Source organism: Eucyclogobius newberryi, unplaced genomic scaffold (assembly GCF_026437365.1).
Source record: "Eucyclogobius newberryi isolate DKJ021-1_F unplaced genomic scaffold, fEucNew1.0.hap1 SCAF_4, whole genome shotgun sequence".
Lineage (NCBI taxonomy): Eukaryota > Metazoa > Chordata > Actinopteri > Gobiiformes > Gobiidae > Eucyclogobius > Eucyclogobius newberryi.
In genome coordinates, this window is record NW_027316056.1 from 43,179,543 (window position 1) to 43,198,385 (window position 18,843).

The 18,843-nt window shown below is 46.6% G+C and overlaps 2 protein-coding genes across 3 annotated transcripts; both read right to left on the reverse strand.

The window, feature by feature from the left end:
• Positions 1 to 5,145: 5,145 nt before the first annotated feature.
• Positions 5,146 to 11,805, reverse strand: LOC140377227 (uncharacterized). Its single transcript, XM_072462576.1, has 3 exons — positions 11,619 to 11,805; positions 9,242 to 9,759; positions 5,146 to 6,856 (listed from the first exon to the last, which is right to left on the reverse strand). Exons 1-3 carry the CDS (start codon positions 11,693 to 11,695, stop codon positions 6,201 to 6,203), a joined length of 1,251 nt encoding a protein of 416 aa, XP_072318677.1. The 5' UTR covers positions 11,696 to 11,805; the 3' UTR covers positions 5,146 to 6,200.
• Positions 11,806 to 12,495: 690 nt separating this feature from the next.
• Positions 12,496 to 17,874, reverse strand: LOC140377226 (uncharacterized). Of its 2 annotated transcripts, none has more exons than XM_072462574.1 (2): positions 17,613 to 17,874; positions 12,496 to 14,284 (listed from the first exon to the last, which is right to left on the reverse strand). In XM_072462574.1, the coding sequence occupies exon 2, from the start codon at positions 14,213 to 14,215 to the stop codon at positions 12,920 to 12,922; it is 1,296 nt and encodes a 431-aa protein (XP_072318675.1). In that variant the 5' UTR covers positions 14,216 to 14,284; positions 17,613 to 17,874; the 3' UTR covers positions 12,496 to 12,919. The 2 variants fall into 2 exon arrangements, with proteins under 2 accessions (XP_072318675.1, XP_072318674.1); XM_072462573.1 differs by having other exon boundaries at positions 12,497 to 14,291; positions 17,617 to 17,874.
• Between the last annotated feature and the right edge of the window lie 969 nt (positions 17,875 to 18,843).

Sequence of the window (18,843 nt, forward strand, 5' to 3'; positions counted from 1 at the left end):
CGTCACACGTGAATGTGACCTACAGCTGTTTGTGTCGTTACACGTGAATGTGACCAACAGCCGTTTGTGTCGTTACACGTGAATGTGACCTACAGCTGTTTGTGTCGTCACACGTGAATATGACCTACAGCTGTTTGTGTCGTCACACGTGAATATGACCTACAGCTGTTTCTGTCGTCACACGTCAATGACCTACAGCTGTTTGTGTCGTCTCACGTGATCGTGACCTACAGCTGTTTGTCGTCACACGTGAACGTGACCTACAGCTGTTTGTGTCGTCACACGTGAACGTGACCTACAGCTGTTTGTGTCGTCACACGTGAATATGACCTACAGCTGTTTGTGTCGTCACACGTGAATGTGACCTACAGCTGTTTCTGTCGTCACACTTCAATGACCTACAGCTGTTTGTGTCGTCACACGTGATCGTGACCTACAGCTGTTTTTGTCGTCACACGTGAACGTGACCTACAGCTGTTTGTGTCGTCACACGTGAATGTGACCTACAGCTGTTTGTGTCGTTACACGTGAATGTGACCTACAGCTGTTTGTGTCGTCACACGTGAATGTGACCTACAGCAATTTGTGTCGTTACACGTGAATATGACATACAGCTGTTTGTGTCGTTACACGTGAATGTGACCTACAGCTGTTTGTGTCGTCACAAGTGAATGTGACCTACTGCTATTTGTGTCGTTACACGTGAATGTGACCTACAGCTGTTTGTGTCGTTACATGTGAATGTGACCTACAGCCGTTTGTGTCGTTACACGTGAATGTGACCTACAGCTGTTTGTGTCGTCACACGTGAATATGACCTAACGCTGTTTTTGTTGTCACACCTGAATATGACCTACAGCTGTTTGTGTCGTCACACGTGAATGTGACCTACAGCTGTTTGTGTCGTTACACGTGAATGTGACCTACAGCTGTTTGTGTCGTTACACGTGAATGTGACCAACAGCCGTTTGTGTCGTTACACGTGAATGTGACCTACAGCTGTTTGTGTCGTCACACGTGAATATGACCTACAGCTGTTTGTGTCGTCACACGTGAATATGACCTACAGCTGTTTGTGTCGTCACACGTGAATATGACCTACAGCTAATTCTGTCGTCACACGTCAATGACCTACAGCTGTTTGTGTCGTCACACGTGATCGTGACCTACAGCTGTTTTTGTCGTCACACGTGAACGTGACCTACAGCTGTTTTTGTCGTCACACGTGAACGTGACCTACAGCTGTTTGTGTCGTCACACGTGAATATGACCTACAGCTGTTTGTGTCGTCACACGTGAATGTGACCTACAGCTGTTTCTGTCTTCACACTTCAATGACCTACAGCTGTTTGTGTCGTTACACGTGAATGTGACCTAGAGCTGTTTGTATCGTCATACGTGAATGTGACCTACAGCTGTTTGTGTCGTCACACGTGAATGTGACCTACAGCTGTTTGTGTCGTTACACGTGAATGTGACTTACAGCTATTTGTGTCGTTACACGTGAATGTGACTTACAGCTGTTTGTGTCGTCACACGTGAATGTGACCTACAGCTGTTTGTGTCGTCACACGTGAATGTGACCTACAGCTGTTTGTGTCGTTACACGTGAATGTGACTTACAGCTGTTTGTGTCGTTACACGTGAATGTGACTTACAGCTGTTTGTGTCGTCACACGTGAATGTGACCTACAGCTGTTTTTGTCGTTACACGTGAATGTGACCTACAGCCGTTTGTGTCGTTACACGTGAATGTGACCTACAGCTGTTTGTGTCGTCATACGTGAATGTGACCTACAGCTGTTTGTGTCGTCACACGTGAATGTGACCTACAACTGTCTGTGTCGTTAAACGTGAATGCGACCTACAGCTGTTTTTGTCGTCACACGTGAACGTGACCTACAGCTGTTTGTGTCGTTACACGTGAAGGTGCCCTACATCTGTTTGTGTCGTCACACGTGAATATGACCTACAGCTGTTTGTGTCGTCACGTGAATGTGACCTACAGCTGTTTGTGTCGTCACACGTGAATATGACCTACAGCCGTTTGTGTCGTTACACGTGAATGTGACCTACAGCTGTTTGTGTCGTCACACGTGAATATGACCTACAGCTGTTTGTGTCGTTACACGTGAATATGACCTACAGCCGTTTGTGTCGTCACACGTGAATATGACTTACAGCTGTTTGAGTCGTCACACGTGAATGTGACCTACAGCCGTTTATGTCGTTACACGTGAATGTGACCTACAGCTGTTTGTGTCGTCACACATGAATATGACCTACAGCTGTTTTTGTCGTCACACGTGAACGTGACCCACAGCTGTTTGTGTCGTCACACGTGAAGGTGACCAACAGCCGTTTGTGTCTTTACACGTGAATGTGACCTACAGCTGTTTGTGTCGTCACACGTGAATATGACCTACAGCTGTTTGTGTCGTCACACGTGAATATGACCTACAGCTGTTTGTGTCGTCATACGTGAATGTGACCTACAGCTGTTTGTATTGTCACACGTGAATGTGACCTACAGCTGTTTCTGTCGTCACACATCAATGACCTACAGCTGTTTGTGTCGTCACACGTGATCGTGACCTACAGCTGTTTGTGTCGTCACACGTGAATGTGACCTACAGCTGTTTGTGTCGTTACATGTGAATGTGACCTACAGCTGATTGTGTCGTTACACGTGAATGTTACCTACAGCTGTTTTTGTCGTCACTCGTGAATGTGACCTACAGCTGTTTGTGTCGTCACACGTGAATGTGACCTACAGCTGTTTGTGTCGTCACACGTGAATGTGACTTACAGCTGTTTGAGTCGTCACACGTGAATGTGACCTACAGCTGTTTGAGTCGTCACACGTGAATGTGACCTACAGCTGTTTGTGTCGTCACACGTGAATGTGACCTACAGCTGTTTGTGTCGTTACACGTGAATGTGACTTACAGCTGTTTGAGTCGTTACACGTGAATGTGACCTACAGCTGTTTGTTTCGTCACACGTGAATGTGACCTACAGCTGTTTGTGTCGTTACACGTGAACGTGACCTACAGCTGTTTGTGTCGTTACACGTGAACGTGACCTACAGCTGTTTGTGTCGTCACACGTGAATACGACATACAGCTGTTTGTGTCGTCACACGTGAATACGACATACAGCTGTTTGTGACGTTACACGTGAATATGACCTACAGCTGTTTGTGTCGTCACAAGTGAATGTGACCTACAGCTGTTTGTGTCGTCACACGTGAATGTGACTTACAGCTGTTTGAGTCGTCACACGTGAATGTGACCTACAGCTGTTTGAGTCGTCACACGTGAATGTGACCTACAGCTGTTTGTGTCGTCACACGTGAATGCGACCTACAGCTGTTTGTGTCGTCACACGTGAATGTGACCTACAGCTGTTTGTGTCGTTACACGTGAATGTGACCTACAGCAATTTGTGTCGTCACACGTGAATATGACATACAGCTGTTTGTGTCGTTACACGTGAATGTGACCTACAGCTGTTTGTGTCGTCACACGTGAATGTGACCTACAGCTGTTTGTGTCGTTACACGTGAATGTGACTTACAGCTGTTTGAGTCGTTACACGTGAATGTGACCTACAGCTGTTTGTGTCGTTACACGTGAATGTGACTTACAGCTGTTTGAGTCGTCACACGTGAATGTGACCTACAGCTGTTTGTGTCGTTACACGTGAATGTGACTTACAGCTGTTTGAGTCGTCACACGTGAATGTGACCTACAGCTGTTTGAGTCGTCACACGTGAATGTGACCTACAGCTGTTTGTGTCGTCACACGTGAATGTGACCTACAGCTGTTTGTGTCGTCACACGTGAATGTGACCTACAGCTGTTTGTGTCGTCACACGTGATCGTGACCCACAGCTGTTTGTGTCGTCACACGTGAATGTGACCTTCTCTGGGATGACACCGGGCTTGACCCTTTGACCTTGACCCTTTGTAGAAAAGATTACGTTAAAGTACAGTTCTTAGTATTCCATGTCAACCATCTAGTGGTGAAATAAGTGAACTGTAGTTATTTATTATTTATTAAGGGAAAGGAATTCCGCACACTGTCAAACTTGCAAAATAAAAGTTTAATGGTGAAGAGGCAACGTTTCGGCGTCCAGGCCTGTTTCAGTTTTACAGAAATATTGCACACATTTTCATAATTTGCTCTTAAAGAGAAACACGTGGTACAAAGGTCATTTAGAGCTCTCACCTCCTGAACTCTAAGATTACAATGATGTGATCGATCTGGGTCAAATGAGCAGAAGAATCCACTTTTTTTGATGTGAATGTCACGAGATAAAAAGAACAGGACAAAGTGACACTTTATTCTTCTGTTTGTTTAGTTCAAAAAGAACAAAAACAAGATTTATTTTGTTCAGTTTTCATAGAAAACAGAATATGATTTTCTCACAGGCAAAAAGATGTAAAGTCACTTACGCGTCACTATGTGTGTCCTCCGCCGGCCCCCAGGAGCCACAGGGGCCCCGGGGCTCCTCCGCGGGCCCCCAGGAGCCACAGGGGCCCCGGGGCTCCCACAGCTCCGTCTCCTCCTTCAGCTTCACTTCTGCCATGTCTCACTGCTCTGTCCCCGGGGCTGTTTGTCTCACACTGAGCTTCAGTAGCTCTGTTAGCTCCATTAGCTTCTTTAGCTCCAGAGCTAATCACACAGGGGTCCTCATCCCGAGGACACGCGGCCGTCCTCACAGCTGCCTGTTTAGAACACATTGGCCTGTAGGGGCCGCGCTCTGCATCATTCTGACAAAACAACTCTACTTGATTTCAACACTTTTCTTTCACTTTTGATCATTAAAACCTCTTAATCATTTTCTTCCGTCACTTTTTCCATGTTCGATGAATTATAAACATCTTTATATTGAGTCATGTACAAATATCACTTCATCTCGCTCATCGCTATGACGACGTGACAGTGGGACTGGAAACATGAGACGCATCAGCTAAAGTCCCAGTGAGAGCTTTAGAAACTAACACTCTTCTTCTTAGAGATGAACCTTAGAGATGAACCTCAGAGATGAACCTCAGAGCTGAACCTTAGAGCTGAACCTCAGAGATGAACCTTAGAGCTGAACCTTAGAGCTGAACCTTAGAGCTGAACCTCAGAGCTGAGCCTTAGAGATGAACCTGTATTTCTAAAGCAGTGATGTAACTCTAACTTTGGGGAAGTAACAAAAACAAAGAGTAAAACTGTCAAATAAAAGTTGTAACGTTTAATAAACAGAATGTGAATTATATTTCTTTCTTTATTGAGTTGTTTTTACTCGGCTGATTCTGGAGAGTGGCCCCTAAAGTCACATTTATTCTGGGGCCAATGTTCTAATAACTCTTTAGTAAACCCCTGCTGGACGTGTGAGACGACGGGGCCCTCCCTGGACGTGTGGGACAAAGACGGGGCCCTCCCTGGGCGTGTGGGACGACTGGGCCCTGCTGGACGTGTGGGACGACGGGGCCCTCCCTGGACGTGTGGGACAAAGACGGGGCCCTCCCTGGACGTGTGGGACGACTGGGCCCTGCTGGACGTGTGGGACGACGGGGCCCTCCCTGGACGTGTGGGACAAAGACGGGGCCCTCCCTGGACGTGTGGGACGACTGGGCCCTGCTGGACGTGTGGGACGACGGGGCCCTCCCTGAACGTGTGGGACAAAGACGGGGCCCTCCCTGAACGTGTGGGACGATGGGGCCCTCCCTGGACTTGTGGGACAAAGACGGGGCCCTCTGAACGTGTGGGACGACTGGGCCCTGCTGGACGTGTGGGACGACGGGGCCCTCCCTGGACGTGTGGGACAAAGACGGGGCCCTCCCTGGGCGTGTGGGACGACTGGGCCCTGCTGGACGTGTGGGACGACTGGGCCCTGCTGGACATGTGGGACGACGGGGCCCTCCCTGGACGTGTGGGACAAAGACGGGGCCCTCCCTGGACGTGTGACGACTGGGCCCTGCTGGACGTGTGGGACGACGGGGCCCTCCCTGGATGTGTGGGACAAAGACGGGGCCCTCCCTGAACGTGTGGGACGATGGGGCCCTCCCTGGACTTGTGGGACAAAGACGGGGCCCTCCCTGAACGTGTGGGACGATGGGGCCCACCCTGGACTTAAACCTGTGGGACAGTAGCGTGAGAGCCGTCCCTGTTGGGCTCAGTAACCATGGAAACGGTGGGCGGAGTCAGTGGTCCGGCGCCGCGCCCCGGCTGTGCTTCTTCAGGTGTTTGCGGAGCGAGCTTCTGTCGATGTAGGACCTGCGGCACACTGTACAGCTGAAGGGTTTCTCGCCCGTGTGCTGCCTCGTGTGGACGACGAGGAACGAGCGCTGCACAAACGACTTGCTGCAAAATGGACAGCTGAAAGGTTTCTCGCCCGTGTGGACCTTCATGTGCTTTTTCATCCGCGCTTTGGACGTGAAGTCGTTCTCACACACTGAACACCTGAATGGTTTCTCCCCCGTGTGTGTTCTAATGTGTTCCGTCAGAGTCCGGCTCCTGAGGAAAGCTTTTTCACAAATAGAACAGCTGAAAGGTTTCTCTCCACTGTGGATTTTCAGGTGTTGGTTAAAGTGGCTGGTGTTTTTGAAACATTTGCCACAGAAAGAGCATTTGTGCGGCCGCTCTTCCTCTTCCTCTGCGTCACTGTCACTATCTGAGTGGAACTGTGTGAGTGGATCTGAGCTGCAGCCTGCTTCTGTCACATTAGTTTCCTCTCTGTTCTCCTCAGTTGCTCTTTGATGAAGCACAGAGGACTTGTCTTCATCCTCTTCACTTTTCACTGGGGCAGGAGCGGCAGGAGCGGCAGGGAGCTCCAGTCTCACCGACGGAAACAGAAAATCTTAAAAACACACAACAGAAGGTTATTAATACTGACCAGTCATATTATTGTTGTGTTAAATATGAAATGTAAATGCATTTCTGCCACTTTGGTCGTTTATGGACATTCGACTCATTTATCTGTGGATGACATTTGCTCGTAAAAATGCAAGAGTGAAAAAGGGCGGAGCTAAACACGCTGAATGAGTAAAAAGGCTCAGAATGATCAATCCATGACACATTAGAGCTCTGTGTTATAAACTCTGTGTTTCTAACTAACGTCTGATCATTCTAAAGGTGAAGAGTCTGAGCAACAAACACAGACTTGTCTCACTTCTCCTCTGCACATGCTCAGTTAGAGCTTCTAGAACACAGGATTATAACAATGTAATAGTGTGTTTAGACTTATACACATGTAATAGTGTGTTTAGACTTATACACATGTAATAGTGTGTTTAGACTTATACACATGTAATAGTGTGTTTAGACTTATACACCATGTAATAGTGTGTTTAGACTTATACACATGTAATAGTGTGTTTAGACTTATACACATGTAATAGTGTGTTTAGACTTATACACATGTAATAGTGTGTTTAGACTTATACACCATGTAATAGTGTGTTTAGACTTATACACATGTAATAGTGTGTTTAGACTTATACACCATGTAATAGTGTGTTTAGACTTATACACATGTAATAGTGTGTTTAGACTTATACACATGTAATAGTGTGTTTAGACTTATACACCATGTAATAGTGTGTTTAGACTTATACACCATGTAATAGTGTGTTTAGACTTATACACCATGTAATAGTGTGTTTAGACTTATACACCATGTAATAGTGTGTTTAGACTTATACACATGTAATAGTGTGTTTAGACTTATACACTATGTAATAGTGTGTTTAGACTTATACACATGTAATAGTATGTTTAGACTTATACACATGTAATAGTGTGTTTAGACTTATACACATGTAATAGTATGTTTAGACTTATACACATGTAATAGTGTGTTTAGACTTATACACATGTAATAGTATGTTTAGACTTATACACATGTAATAGTGTGTTTAGACTTATACACATGTAATAGTGTGTTTAGACTTATACACATGTAATAGTGTGTTTAGACTTATACACCATGTAATAGTGTGTTTAGACTTATACACCATGTAATAATGTGTTTAGACTTATACACCATGTAATAGTATGTTTAGACTTATACACATGTAATAGTGTGTTTAGACTTATACACCATGTAATAGTGTGTTTAGACTTATACACCATGTAATAATGTGTTTAGACTTATACACCATGTAATAGTGTGTTTAGACTTATACACCATGTAATAGTGTGTTTAGACTTATACACATGTAATAGTGTGTTTAGACTTATACACATGTAATAGTATGTTTAGACTTATACACTATGTAATAGTGTGTTTATGGTGCGTGGACCTTTGCAGATAATGAAGGTAAATTAAAGCTCGTATGAGGCATATTTACTGGTTAAAGGTTCTGTTAAAAACAGTTTAATCTCGTGAACTAAAGAAACAGCAGCGTTCAACCTGAAGAAGACGATTTTTAATGTCCAAAATACTACAAAGAACCAGGGCTGTTTGAACTACATAAAGTAAGTAGTTGTATTTATACTTATATTTATACTTGTATTTATACTTGTATATACACAAGCAGTGTTGGGAAAGTTCACTTTCTGCATGAACTAGTTCAGTTCATAGTTCATAATTCAACATGTTGAACTTAGTTCACAGCTCCAAAAAATGAACTAGTTCAGTTCTTTTTTCAATATTATGCAATAATTGTTCTAAATTATTTCCACAGCCCAAATTCAACCACAGCAGTAAATATTTTATTAGTTTATTGCTGAAAATATGTGTCAGATTCATCTTCATCCAATTTTGAATCCTTCCCCAGGATTTACACTGAAGACAGACTTCTGAAATGTTCGATTGTTCCATCCTCACGACCTCATCATAAACTCACACAACTGGTCGTAGCAGGACGACTCCTGCTGCTCTGTTGCTGTCGCTGCCTTCAGTTTTGATGCACATGCGCAGTGCGCAGTGCAGTGCGCAGTGCGGTGCTGTCTCTGCATCTATGGCCTCCACAACTGCAGCTCTCACACTTCAGACTCAGGCTCTTTTTGGGAAACTTAACGGTGTTTTTCACCTGGAAGTCTCTAGAAATTGGACACTTTATTGAAGGAAAATAAAAAGAACGACGTTGCCGTTCACAGACACCAGAATGAACACGTTCATATTATCGTTCTTCAGCAGTAACACAGTGCGTTCAGTTCACCAAATTATGAACGTGTTCATAAACTTTTGTTCATGAACACGTTCAGGCACAACACTGCTCACAAGTATAAATGAACACACCTGGTTTCAGTTCCATTGACGACACATTTCTTCTCTCGCTCAGTGTCTGTCTGAGCGGTGCCTCCCACTCCCAGCTCCAGTCTGACTCCGCCCCTTTGTCTGATTCTGCCCCATCATCCTCCAGCTTCAGCTCCTCCTCCTCCAGCTTCAGCTCCTCCTCCAGCTTCAGCTCCTCCTCCAGCTTCAGCTCCTCCTCCAGCTTCAGCTCCTCCTCCAGCTTCAGCTCCTCCTCCAGCTTCAGCTCCTCCTCCAGCTTCAGCTCCTCCTTCAGCTTCAGCTCCTCCACAATGTGGAGACCCTCACTATCTGAGTGGAACTGTGTGAGTGGATCTGAGCTGCAGCCTGCTTCTGTCACATTAGTTTCCTCTCTGTTCTCCTCAGTTGCTCTTTGATGAAGCACAGAGGACTTGTCTTCATCCTCTTCACTTTTCACACTGACAGGAGCTGCAGGAGCTGCAGGAGCTGCAGGAGTGAGGAGGAGCTGCACTTCCTCTGGTTCTTCTTTAACTCGAGTGAAGCTGAAACACAAACACAGGTGAAAAGAGAAGGATGTTACTGGAGCTGAGGGAGCGACGCTCACAGAACGCTCAGGAGTTCTCAGACTCGATCCATAGATTGAGAATGACTCTTTAAGAGTCAAAACGTCTTTTCTAAAAACTCCAGATGAAACGACTAAAACGTTTTCTACAATGGACCCCTGCTGGACGAATGAGGGATTACACCGGTTCATACAAAAGGTTCACAACAGATTTCCCCTTAATAAACGACTCATTAGATGATTTTACAGCTCATCACACTGAGACTGCTAAACATGGAGCGGCCTCCTGCTGGTGCCAGAGTCAGGACTAAACATGGAGCGGCCTCCTGCTGGTGCCAGAGTCAGGACTAAACATGGAGCGGCCTCCTGCTGGTGGCCTGTACCCTTTAACTTAGCTTGTAGCCTGCAGCCTTTAGCTTGTACCCTTTAGCTTAGCTTGTAGCCTGCACCCTTTAGCTTTTAGCCCGCACCCTTTAGTTTAGCTTGTAGCCTGCACCTTTTAGCTTGTAGCCTGCACCCTTTAGCTTGTAGCATGCACCTTTAGCTTGTAGGCTGCACCCTTTAGCTTGTAGCCTGCACCCTTTAGCTTGTAGCCTGCACCCTTTAGCTTGTAGCCTGCGCCCTTTAGCTTGTAGCCTGCGCCCTTTAGCTTGTAGCCTGCTCCCTTTAGCTTGTAGCTTGCACCCTTTAGCTTGTAGCATGCACCCTTTAGCTTGTAGGCTGCACCCTTTAGCTTGTAGCCTGCTCCCTTTAGCTTGTAGCCTGCACCCTTTAGCTTGTAGCCTGCTCCCTTTAGCTTGTAGCCTGCACCCTTTAGCTTGTAGCCTGCACTCTTTAGCTTGTAGCCTTAGCTTGTAGCCTGCTCCCTTTAGCTTGTAGCCTGCTCCCTTTAGCTTGTAGCCTCCTCCCTTTAGCTTGTAGCCTGCCCCCTTTAGCTTGTAGCCTGCCCCCTTTAGCTTGTAGCCTGCACCCTTTAGCTTGTAGCCTGCACCCTTTAGCTTGTAGCCTGCTCTCTTTAGCTTGTAGCCTGCTCCCTTTAGCTTGTAGCCTGCCCCCTTTAGCTTGTAGCCTGCACCCTTTAGCTTGTAGCATGCACCTTTAGCTTGTAGGCTGCACCCTTTAGCTTGTACCCTGCTCCCTTTAGCTTGTAGCCTGTACCTTTAGCTTAGCTTGTAGCCTGCACCCTTTAGCTTGTAGCCTGCACCCTTTAGCTTGTAGCCTGCACCCTTTAACTTCTAGCCTGCTCCCTTTAGCTTGTAGCCTGCACCCTTTAGCTTGTAGCCTGCACCCTTTAGCTTGTAGCCTGCTCCCTTTAGCTTGTAGGCTGCACCCTTTAGCTTGTAGGCTGCACCCTTTAGCTTGCAGCCTGCACACTTAAGCTTGTAGCCTGCTCCCTTTAACTTGTAGCCTGTACCTTTAGCTTAGCTTGTAGCCTGCACCCTTTAGCTTGTAGCCTGCACCCTTTAGCTTGTAGCCTGCACCCTTTAGCTTGTAGCCTGCACCCTTTAGCTTGTAGCCTGCACCCTTTAACTTGTAGCCTGCTCCCTTTAGCTTGTAGCATGCACCCTTTAGCTTGTAGCATGCACCCTTTAGCTTGTAGGCTGCACCCTTTAGCTTGTAGCCTGCTCCCTTTAGCTTGTAGCCTGCACCCTTTAGCTTGTAGCCTGCTCCCTTTAGCCTAACATGCTAAAGTCCAAGGTCACATAAAAGCAGTCACAGCTCCTCGTGTCCGCGCAGACTCATTCCACACTTTCAGAGGATTAAAACACTGGATCTGTTTGACTCTTACTGGAGGCTAACGCGAAGCTAACGCTGTGTCTTCAGCCTAACGTGACTTACCCTGAGGGCCCCCAGGAGCCACAGGGGCCCCGGGGCTCCCACAGCTCCGTCTCCTCCTTCAGCTTCACTTCTGCCATGTCTCACTGCTCTGTCCCCGGGGCTGTTTGTCTCACACTGAGCTTCAGTAGCTTCATTAGCTTCATTAGCCTCGGAGCTAATCACACAGGGGTCCTCGAGGTTTGTCCTGGTCCTGCCTGTTTAAAATAGCGAATTACAAATACCTCCATGTATTTATCTGATTTGAGTATCTGTTTTCTGAACTGCAGTACACACTCTAATCTGAAAACTAATTATATCCATCATATCTATAATAATAATATTCCGTACTTATTTACTGCATTGGTCATTTAAGTGTCATTGCCATTATTTCAATAGAAAAGAGTCATTTCAAAAAGTGTTTTTCCACTTCACCGTCTCAGAACAGAAAGAAATCACAGAATTATAATTAAATAAAGAATAAAAAGGACAAAGCAACATGCAAAGTTTGGCAGGTAAATAGAAAGGGGATATTTGTACCATTTGGGTCTTGAACAAAGGCCCCTCTGACGCTCCCTTGTGTCCTGCAGCTGGTCGAGGGTCTTCACACACGAGATCACGTGTTATCACATGAATAATAATCACAAATAGTAGTTTTGAGAGCTTTTCCATAAACAATGTAAAAGTCCTCGGATGATAAACAGATTAGCATTAGCATTAGCATGTTGTTTAACACGCTGAAGAGGGAAATGAGCCCCTTGTCACTGCGACAGAAGCAGGTCTGATGTCACCAAGCTCCTCCCACAATGTCTGTCCCGCCCCGTGTGCAAAAAAATAACATTATTCTTTTAAATGGGACGATTTATTCATTTACAATAAGTACAAGGTTTAGGTCAAAGGTCGATAGTGGAGCATTGACCCAAAGCCGTCGTGGGCCGTGTCGTCGTGGGCCAGGTGACGGAACGAGCCATTAAGTGCTCCCAGGGCCCACATTGGAATGTGGGCATGTGGTAGTGGGCCAGAGCATGGTCAACACTGGTGTAGCAAACGCTTCGAAGTACATTTCTGTAAAATATAAGCTACTACTACTACTACTACTACTACTACTATTACTACACCAAAATATTTATAATAAATAATTATAATCCAAAACTCGATGTGGACCAGATTGAAAATGGCCCAAAACTGTCCTTTTTCTGTGATTTTAAACTGAGTGAATTGTCCCAGTCTCTGATTACCTGCATGGTGTCCTCTATGGGTTTATCTCTGAATGCCTGCATGGACTCAGCTTTTGTGGGTTTATCAATGAACACATGCATGGTCTCTTATGTGGGTTTATCCCTGAGCACCTGCGTGGTCTCTTCGGTGTGTTTATTTCTGAACACCTGCATGGTCTCCTCCATGCCTCCGTTGGTGCCGTGCTTGATGCTCATGTGTCGAGTGAGACCAGATTTATATTTGAAACACTTGTCACAAACTGAGCACTCGAAAGGTTTCTCCGCACAGTGAGCTTTCATGTGTTTTTCCATTCCTGCTTTTAACCGAAAGCTTTTCCCACAAACTGAACAGACAAAAGGCTTCTCTCCGGAGTGAACCCTCATGTGTTGTTCCAGATAAAACTTCTCGATGAACCCTTTCTGGCAGAAGGGACACTTGTGCGGTCGGTGCCCCGTGTGGACCGACATGTGGCGCCGTAAGTTGGACGTCACTCGAAAGCCTTTTCCGCACTCGGGGCATTTGTGCGGCCGCTCTCCGGTGTGACTCAACATGTGCACGCGTAAATACGACTTGTCACCGAAACGCAATCCGCAGTCTGAGCAGCCAAAGGGTCTCGAAGCCCCGGTCTGTGAAGTGTCGTGAGTTTTCATGTGTCTCTCTAGCTTGTATTTGTGTTTGTAGTCTTTCTCACAGATGGGACACTTGTGCGGCCGCTCACCCGTGTGAACCAACATGTGAGTGTGCAGGTCGGACTTCCACCGGAACTCCTTCCCGCACTCGGAGCAGGTGAGCGACTTCAGAAACGACGGATCCAGAGTCCCTTCTTCGATGTGAGTCTTTAGATGTTCATTCAGACTCGTGTCGTCGGGGAAACTGGCCAGACAAATGGTGCACACGTGATGTTGAGTTCTGAGGTGTTTTGTAAGAGTTCCTTTTTGTGTAAAAGCTTTTTCACAAACGGGACACTTGTGCGGCTTCTCGCCGGTGTGACCCAACATGTGCACGCCCAAATGTGCCCTCCACTCAAAGCTCTTCCCGCACTCGGAGCACTTGTGCGGCTTCTCTCCGGTGTGGCTCATCATGTGCGTCTGTAATCTGCAGTGATTAGTGAACATCTTCCCACATTCAGAGCAGCTAAAGGATTTTTTGACTCTGGCTCCAGATGCGTCACGAGGAGTCAGAACGTAGCTTCTTTTTGGAGCCTGTTGTTGACTATAGTCTTCTGAGTGCTCGGTGTCTTCAGAGCTGTCAGTGTGCTCCTCACTATCTGAGTGGAACTGTGTGAGTGGATCTGAGCTGCAGCCTGCTTCTGTCACATTAGTTTCCTCTCTGTTCTCCTCAGTTGCTCTTTGATGAAGCACAGAGGACTTGTCTTCATCCTCTTCACTTTTCACACTGACCATGTGAAGAGGAAACTCTTGCGGCTCCTGCTTGATGCACAGCTCTGGCTCCTCCTCTTTCAGGTGGGCGGGCTCCACACTGGACACAAACAACAACAGCGTTATTGCGTTAATAAAGTAAGACTATTGCTCAGGTTCTGTTTTGTCATCTTTATTCTCCATTGCTCCTGCACTTTTTGATTTTCTTAGACAGTGACACGAGTGAATTCAACGTCAAGACCTCCACTTATGAAAGAGGGCGACGTTCAGAGTTGATATCGATTGAAGAATTGGATCAAGATTTCAAAGGTGACACTGCATGAGAGTGGGTTGGTTTAATTTGAATGAATGAAGGCAATTAACAATTCTCAAATCTAAATTCTAAAAATGACTAGTTCGGTTATGAGAACGTAACCGTGACCTCTTTTCTGGAAATGAATGAACACTTTACCAAACGTGGTTTATAAAGATTTATTAAGATAATCCTTTATTGTCCACACATGGGACATGTTGGTGTTGCACTGCAGTAGATCCAGAGGGAAGGACACATCACTTATAGCAAGTTTAAAAAACACTCTTAATAGAAGAACTCTTATGAACAAAACTCCTGTAAACAGGTCCTGACATTGCTTAATATGGAATGGATGAAAAAATAAAAACACAATAAAATAATAATAAAAATAGCTGGCATAAGACAAATAATAATAATACTAATAATGGTAAAGTAAAACCCTCTTATTTACATCAGTTATATGCACATGGGTCTGACAGTGTTTGTTGTAGAGTGTGACAGCAGCAGAAGGACAGACTGTGAAAGGTCTCCTTCACACAGTGGCCCTGTCAGGAGCGGCCCTGTCACTCCAAAAGACCTGAGTCTCCTCAGGAGGTGGAGCCGACTCTGGCTCTTCCTGTTCAGTCTGTGTTATGAGTCCAGTTTGTGGTTCAGATGAACACCAGGTCCTTGTATGAGTCACTCTCTCAATGTCCCGTCCCTGGATGTTCACTGGTGAGGGGGGCGTGGCCTGTCCCGTCCCTGGATGTTCACTGGTGAGGGGGGCGTGGCCTGTCCCGTCCCTGGATGTTCACTGGTGAGGGGGGCGTGGCCTGTCCCGTCCCTGGATGTTCACTGGTGAGGGGGGCGTGGCCTGTCCCGTCCCTGGATGTTCACTGGTGAGGGGGGCGTGGCCTCTCCTTGGTCTTCCACGCGTTGATGAGGAGGAGGTTCCACAAAGTCCTGCTCCAGTCCTCTGTCCTCTGTCCTCTGTCCTCCACATCATCATCTGTGATGTGTCCCATGATGGCAGAGTGGTCAGAGAACTTCTTATTGACCAAACAAATTAAACATATAAATATGAATATGGAATATGCAAATTAATCGATAATGATCTACAGCCTAACTGAAATACGTGTGTTCATACGACCAGAAGCAGGAGATCCAGCCGAGGTTTATGGGGCGGACGCCTCCAGGGTCCAGCTCAGGGGTCACGCCGGGAAGGACATGGGCCTGAAGCTCTGGCACGTCAGGCTGAAAAAGAGCTGGATTCTTCTTTCCTTGAGCGAGTGATGGTCTCGTAGAGATGGTAGATATTGCTATTTTAGCTAGCTTAGCTTAAGCTAAAAGACAGTGTTTTTTAAGATAAGATGGACAGAAAATATTGCACCACGATGATTGACAGTGTCACAGTATTGCACATATAACAGATACAACTGATTATAACAGTCTTGCACACGAGTATTGCACACGTGTATTGCACATGTGTATTGCACACGAGTATTGCACACGAGTATTGCACACGTGTATTGCACACGAGTATTGCACATGTGTATTGCACACGTGTATTGCACACGAGTATTGCACACGAGTATTGCACACGAGTATTGCACACGTGTATTGCACACGAGTATTGCACACGAGTATTGCACACGTGTATTGCACATGTGTATTGCACATGAGTATTGCACAGACCCGGGTGGAACTGGCCTGTGCTGTTCAGCTGGCTGGTTTGAACATGAAATATGCTTTGATAGTTCCACAGGTTCAAATGTTCAGACGAGTCATAAGACATTAAAAAGAATAAGCAGAACATTAAAAAGAACAAGCAGAACATTAAAAAGAACAAGCAGAACATTAAAAAGAACAAACAGAACATTAAAAAGAACAAACAGAACATTAAAAAGAACAAACAGAACATTAATAAGAATAAGCAGAACATTCACATTATGTGCAGTAACTTCATGGTGTGGACAAAGTCTTTGAGCTGGTTTTAGACTTTCACCAAGACCCTAACCCAAGAATCATCAAAAAGCCAAACATCCGGCATCTTAGAGCTGAACCTTAGAGCTGAACCTTAGAGCTGAACCTCAGAGCTGAACCTCAGAGCTGAACCTTAGAGCTGAACCTCAGAGCATATTCTTTATATATTCTTTATTCTTTAAATACAAACAGAACACTTTGCTGTTTTTGGGACAAACTTTTGTGAAATTAAGAATAAAATGTGTTTTTTAGGCAGAAACTCAATTTGTTATTTGTTTATTACAATGAACTATAAAGTTTATTTAAAAAACGATTTAATGCTTTTAAACAATTTAAAGAATGTACAAAAATTAACCGATTCATCGAAGAAAAAAACAATAGATTAATCGATTACCGAAAGAATCGATACTGCAGCTCTAGTTTAGTTTGTTCTGATCAGCTCCTTCCATGTCGTAAGAACAGATTTGAGCCAGGGATTCTTCACTTCCTCCTCAAGACTCAAGCGTCTGTCATCTGCAGTAAGAACTGACAGGAACCTCCGGCACCACATGACTCTCAGTATTAGACCTGTACAGGAACCTCAGGCACCACATGACTCTCAGTATTAGACCTGTACAGGAACCTCAGGCACCACATGACTCTCAGTATAAGACCTGTACAGGAACCTCAGGCACCACATGACTCTCAGTATTAGACCTGTACAGGAACCTCAGGCACCACATGACTCTCAGTATTAGAACATTGAGCACAACATTCACACCAGCAACGCTCTGATTTCACCTGAAATACAGACATTTTACACACATGGTAAACCCCGCCCCCTTTTTCTTGAGATCATGATAGCTTGAATGAGATTGGAGGGTTAGGGTCAGATTGACCCCGGGGTCAGAGTCTTGTACATCAGTAACATGCTGCATGTTCTCTCTCATCACCATGTCATGCTATGATCTCGTCTCAGAAGTCTACGGGGCCAAAACATCTTTAAAAAGACACTTTACACTTTGTCAAAGCTCCAGGTCCAAACGCGATCATTCAACAACTTTGACTCTTTCATATTCGAGCTTTAAACCACAGATTGTCCCACGCGGTCCTCAGAGTCAGAGCAGGCCGTGTCCGCTGTGACTGTGGCCGCTCTGCTCGCTCTGTTCCCCGGCCTCACATCTGCACTCACCCCGAGCCGTGTGTGTCCTCCGCGGGCCCCCAGGAGCCACAGGGGCCCCGGGGCTCCCACAGCTCCGTCTCCTCCTTCAGCTTCACTTCTGCCATGTCTCACTGCTCTGTCCCCGGGGCTGTTTGTCTCACACTGAGCTTCAGTAGCTCTGTTAGCTCCATTAGCTTCTTTAGCTCCAGAGCTAATCACACAGGGGTCCTCATCCCGAGGACCCGCGGCCGTCCTCACAGCTGCCTGTTTAGAACACACAGATTTTGGCCTGTAGGGGGCAGGATGCGCCTCAAAGACAGTTGACAAAGGACTAAAAGACAGAATTAAGTTTATTGCATTGTCAGTTTCACAAAGTGCATTTTCTTGTGTGATTTGGTGCAAACATAAAAACATTTATTTTTGTGTTAAACTTCTGCACCAAAAGAAAAGACACGTGAGCAACATTCCTGTCAGTGATGTTTGTCCATGTCCAACGAGCTCAAACATGAAGTCAAAACACTGGGTTGTCTCGTGACCCGCGGGTTGTCTCGTGACCCCCGTCTCGTGACCCTCGTCCTGTGACCCTCGGGTTGTCTCGCGACCCTCGTCTCGTGACCCATGGGTTGTCTCGTGACCCTCGGGTTGTCTCGTGACCCTCGGGTTGTCTCGTGACCCTCGTCTCGTGACCCTCGTCTCGTGACCCTCGGGTTGTCCCGTGACCCTCGGGTTGTCTCGTGACCCTCGGGTTGTCTCGTGACCCTCGTCTCGTGACCCTCGTCTCGTGACCCTCGTCTCGTGACCCTCGTCTCGTGACCCTCGTCTCGTCCCGTGACCCTCGGGTTGTCCCGTGACCCTCGGGTTGTCTCGTGACCCTCGGGTTGTCTCGTGACCCCCGTCTCGTGACCCTCGTCCTGTGACCCTCGGGTTGTCTCGCGACCCTCGTCTCGTGACCCATGGGTTGTCTCGTGACCCTCGGGTTGTCTCGTGACCCTCGGGTTGTCTCGTGACCCTCGTCTCGTGACCCTCGTCTCGTGACCCTCGGGTTGTCCCGTGACCCTCGGGTTGTCCCGTGACCCTCGGGTTGTCCCGTGACCCTCGGGTTGTCTCGTGACCCTCGGGTTGTCTCGTGACCCTCGGGTTGTCTCGTGACCCTCGTCTCGTGACCCTCGTCTCGTGACCCTCGTCTCGTGACCCTCGTCTCGTGACCCTCGTCTCGTCCCGTGACCCTCGGGTTGTCCCGTGACCCTCGGGTTGTCT

Excerpts from the sequence above, each read along its gene's own strand:
- LOC140377227 (XM_072462576.1), bottom strand. The coding sequence starts at position 11,695 with ATGGCAGAAGTGAAGCTGAAGGAGGAGACGGAGCTGTGGGAGCCCCGG. Across the intron at positions 9,760-11,618 it reads GGCTCCTGGGGGCCCTCAGG|CTTCACTCGAGTTAAAGAAG; the intron begins GTAAGTCACGTT and ends TTTGTGTTTCAG. Across the intron at positions 6,857-9,241 it reads GTCAATGGAACTGAAACCAG|ATTTTCTGTTTCCGTCGGTG; the intron begins GTGTGTTCATTT and ends TGTGTTTTTAAG.
- LOC140377226 (XM_072462573.1), bottom strand. The coding sequence starts at position 17,711 with ATGGCAGAAGTGAAGCTGAAGGAGGAGACGGAGCTGTGGGAGCCCCGG. Across the intron at positions 14,292-17,616 it reads GAGGACACACACGGCTCGGG|TGTGGAGCCCGCCCACCTGA; the intron begins GTGAGTGCAGAT and ends GTTTGTGTCCAG.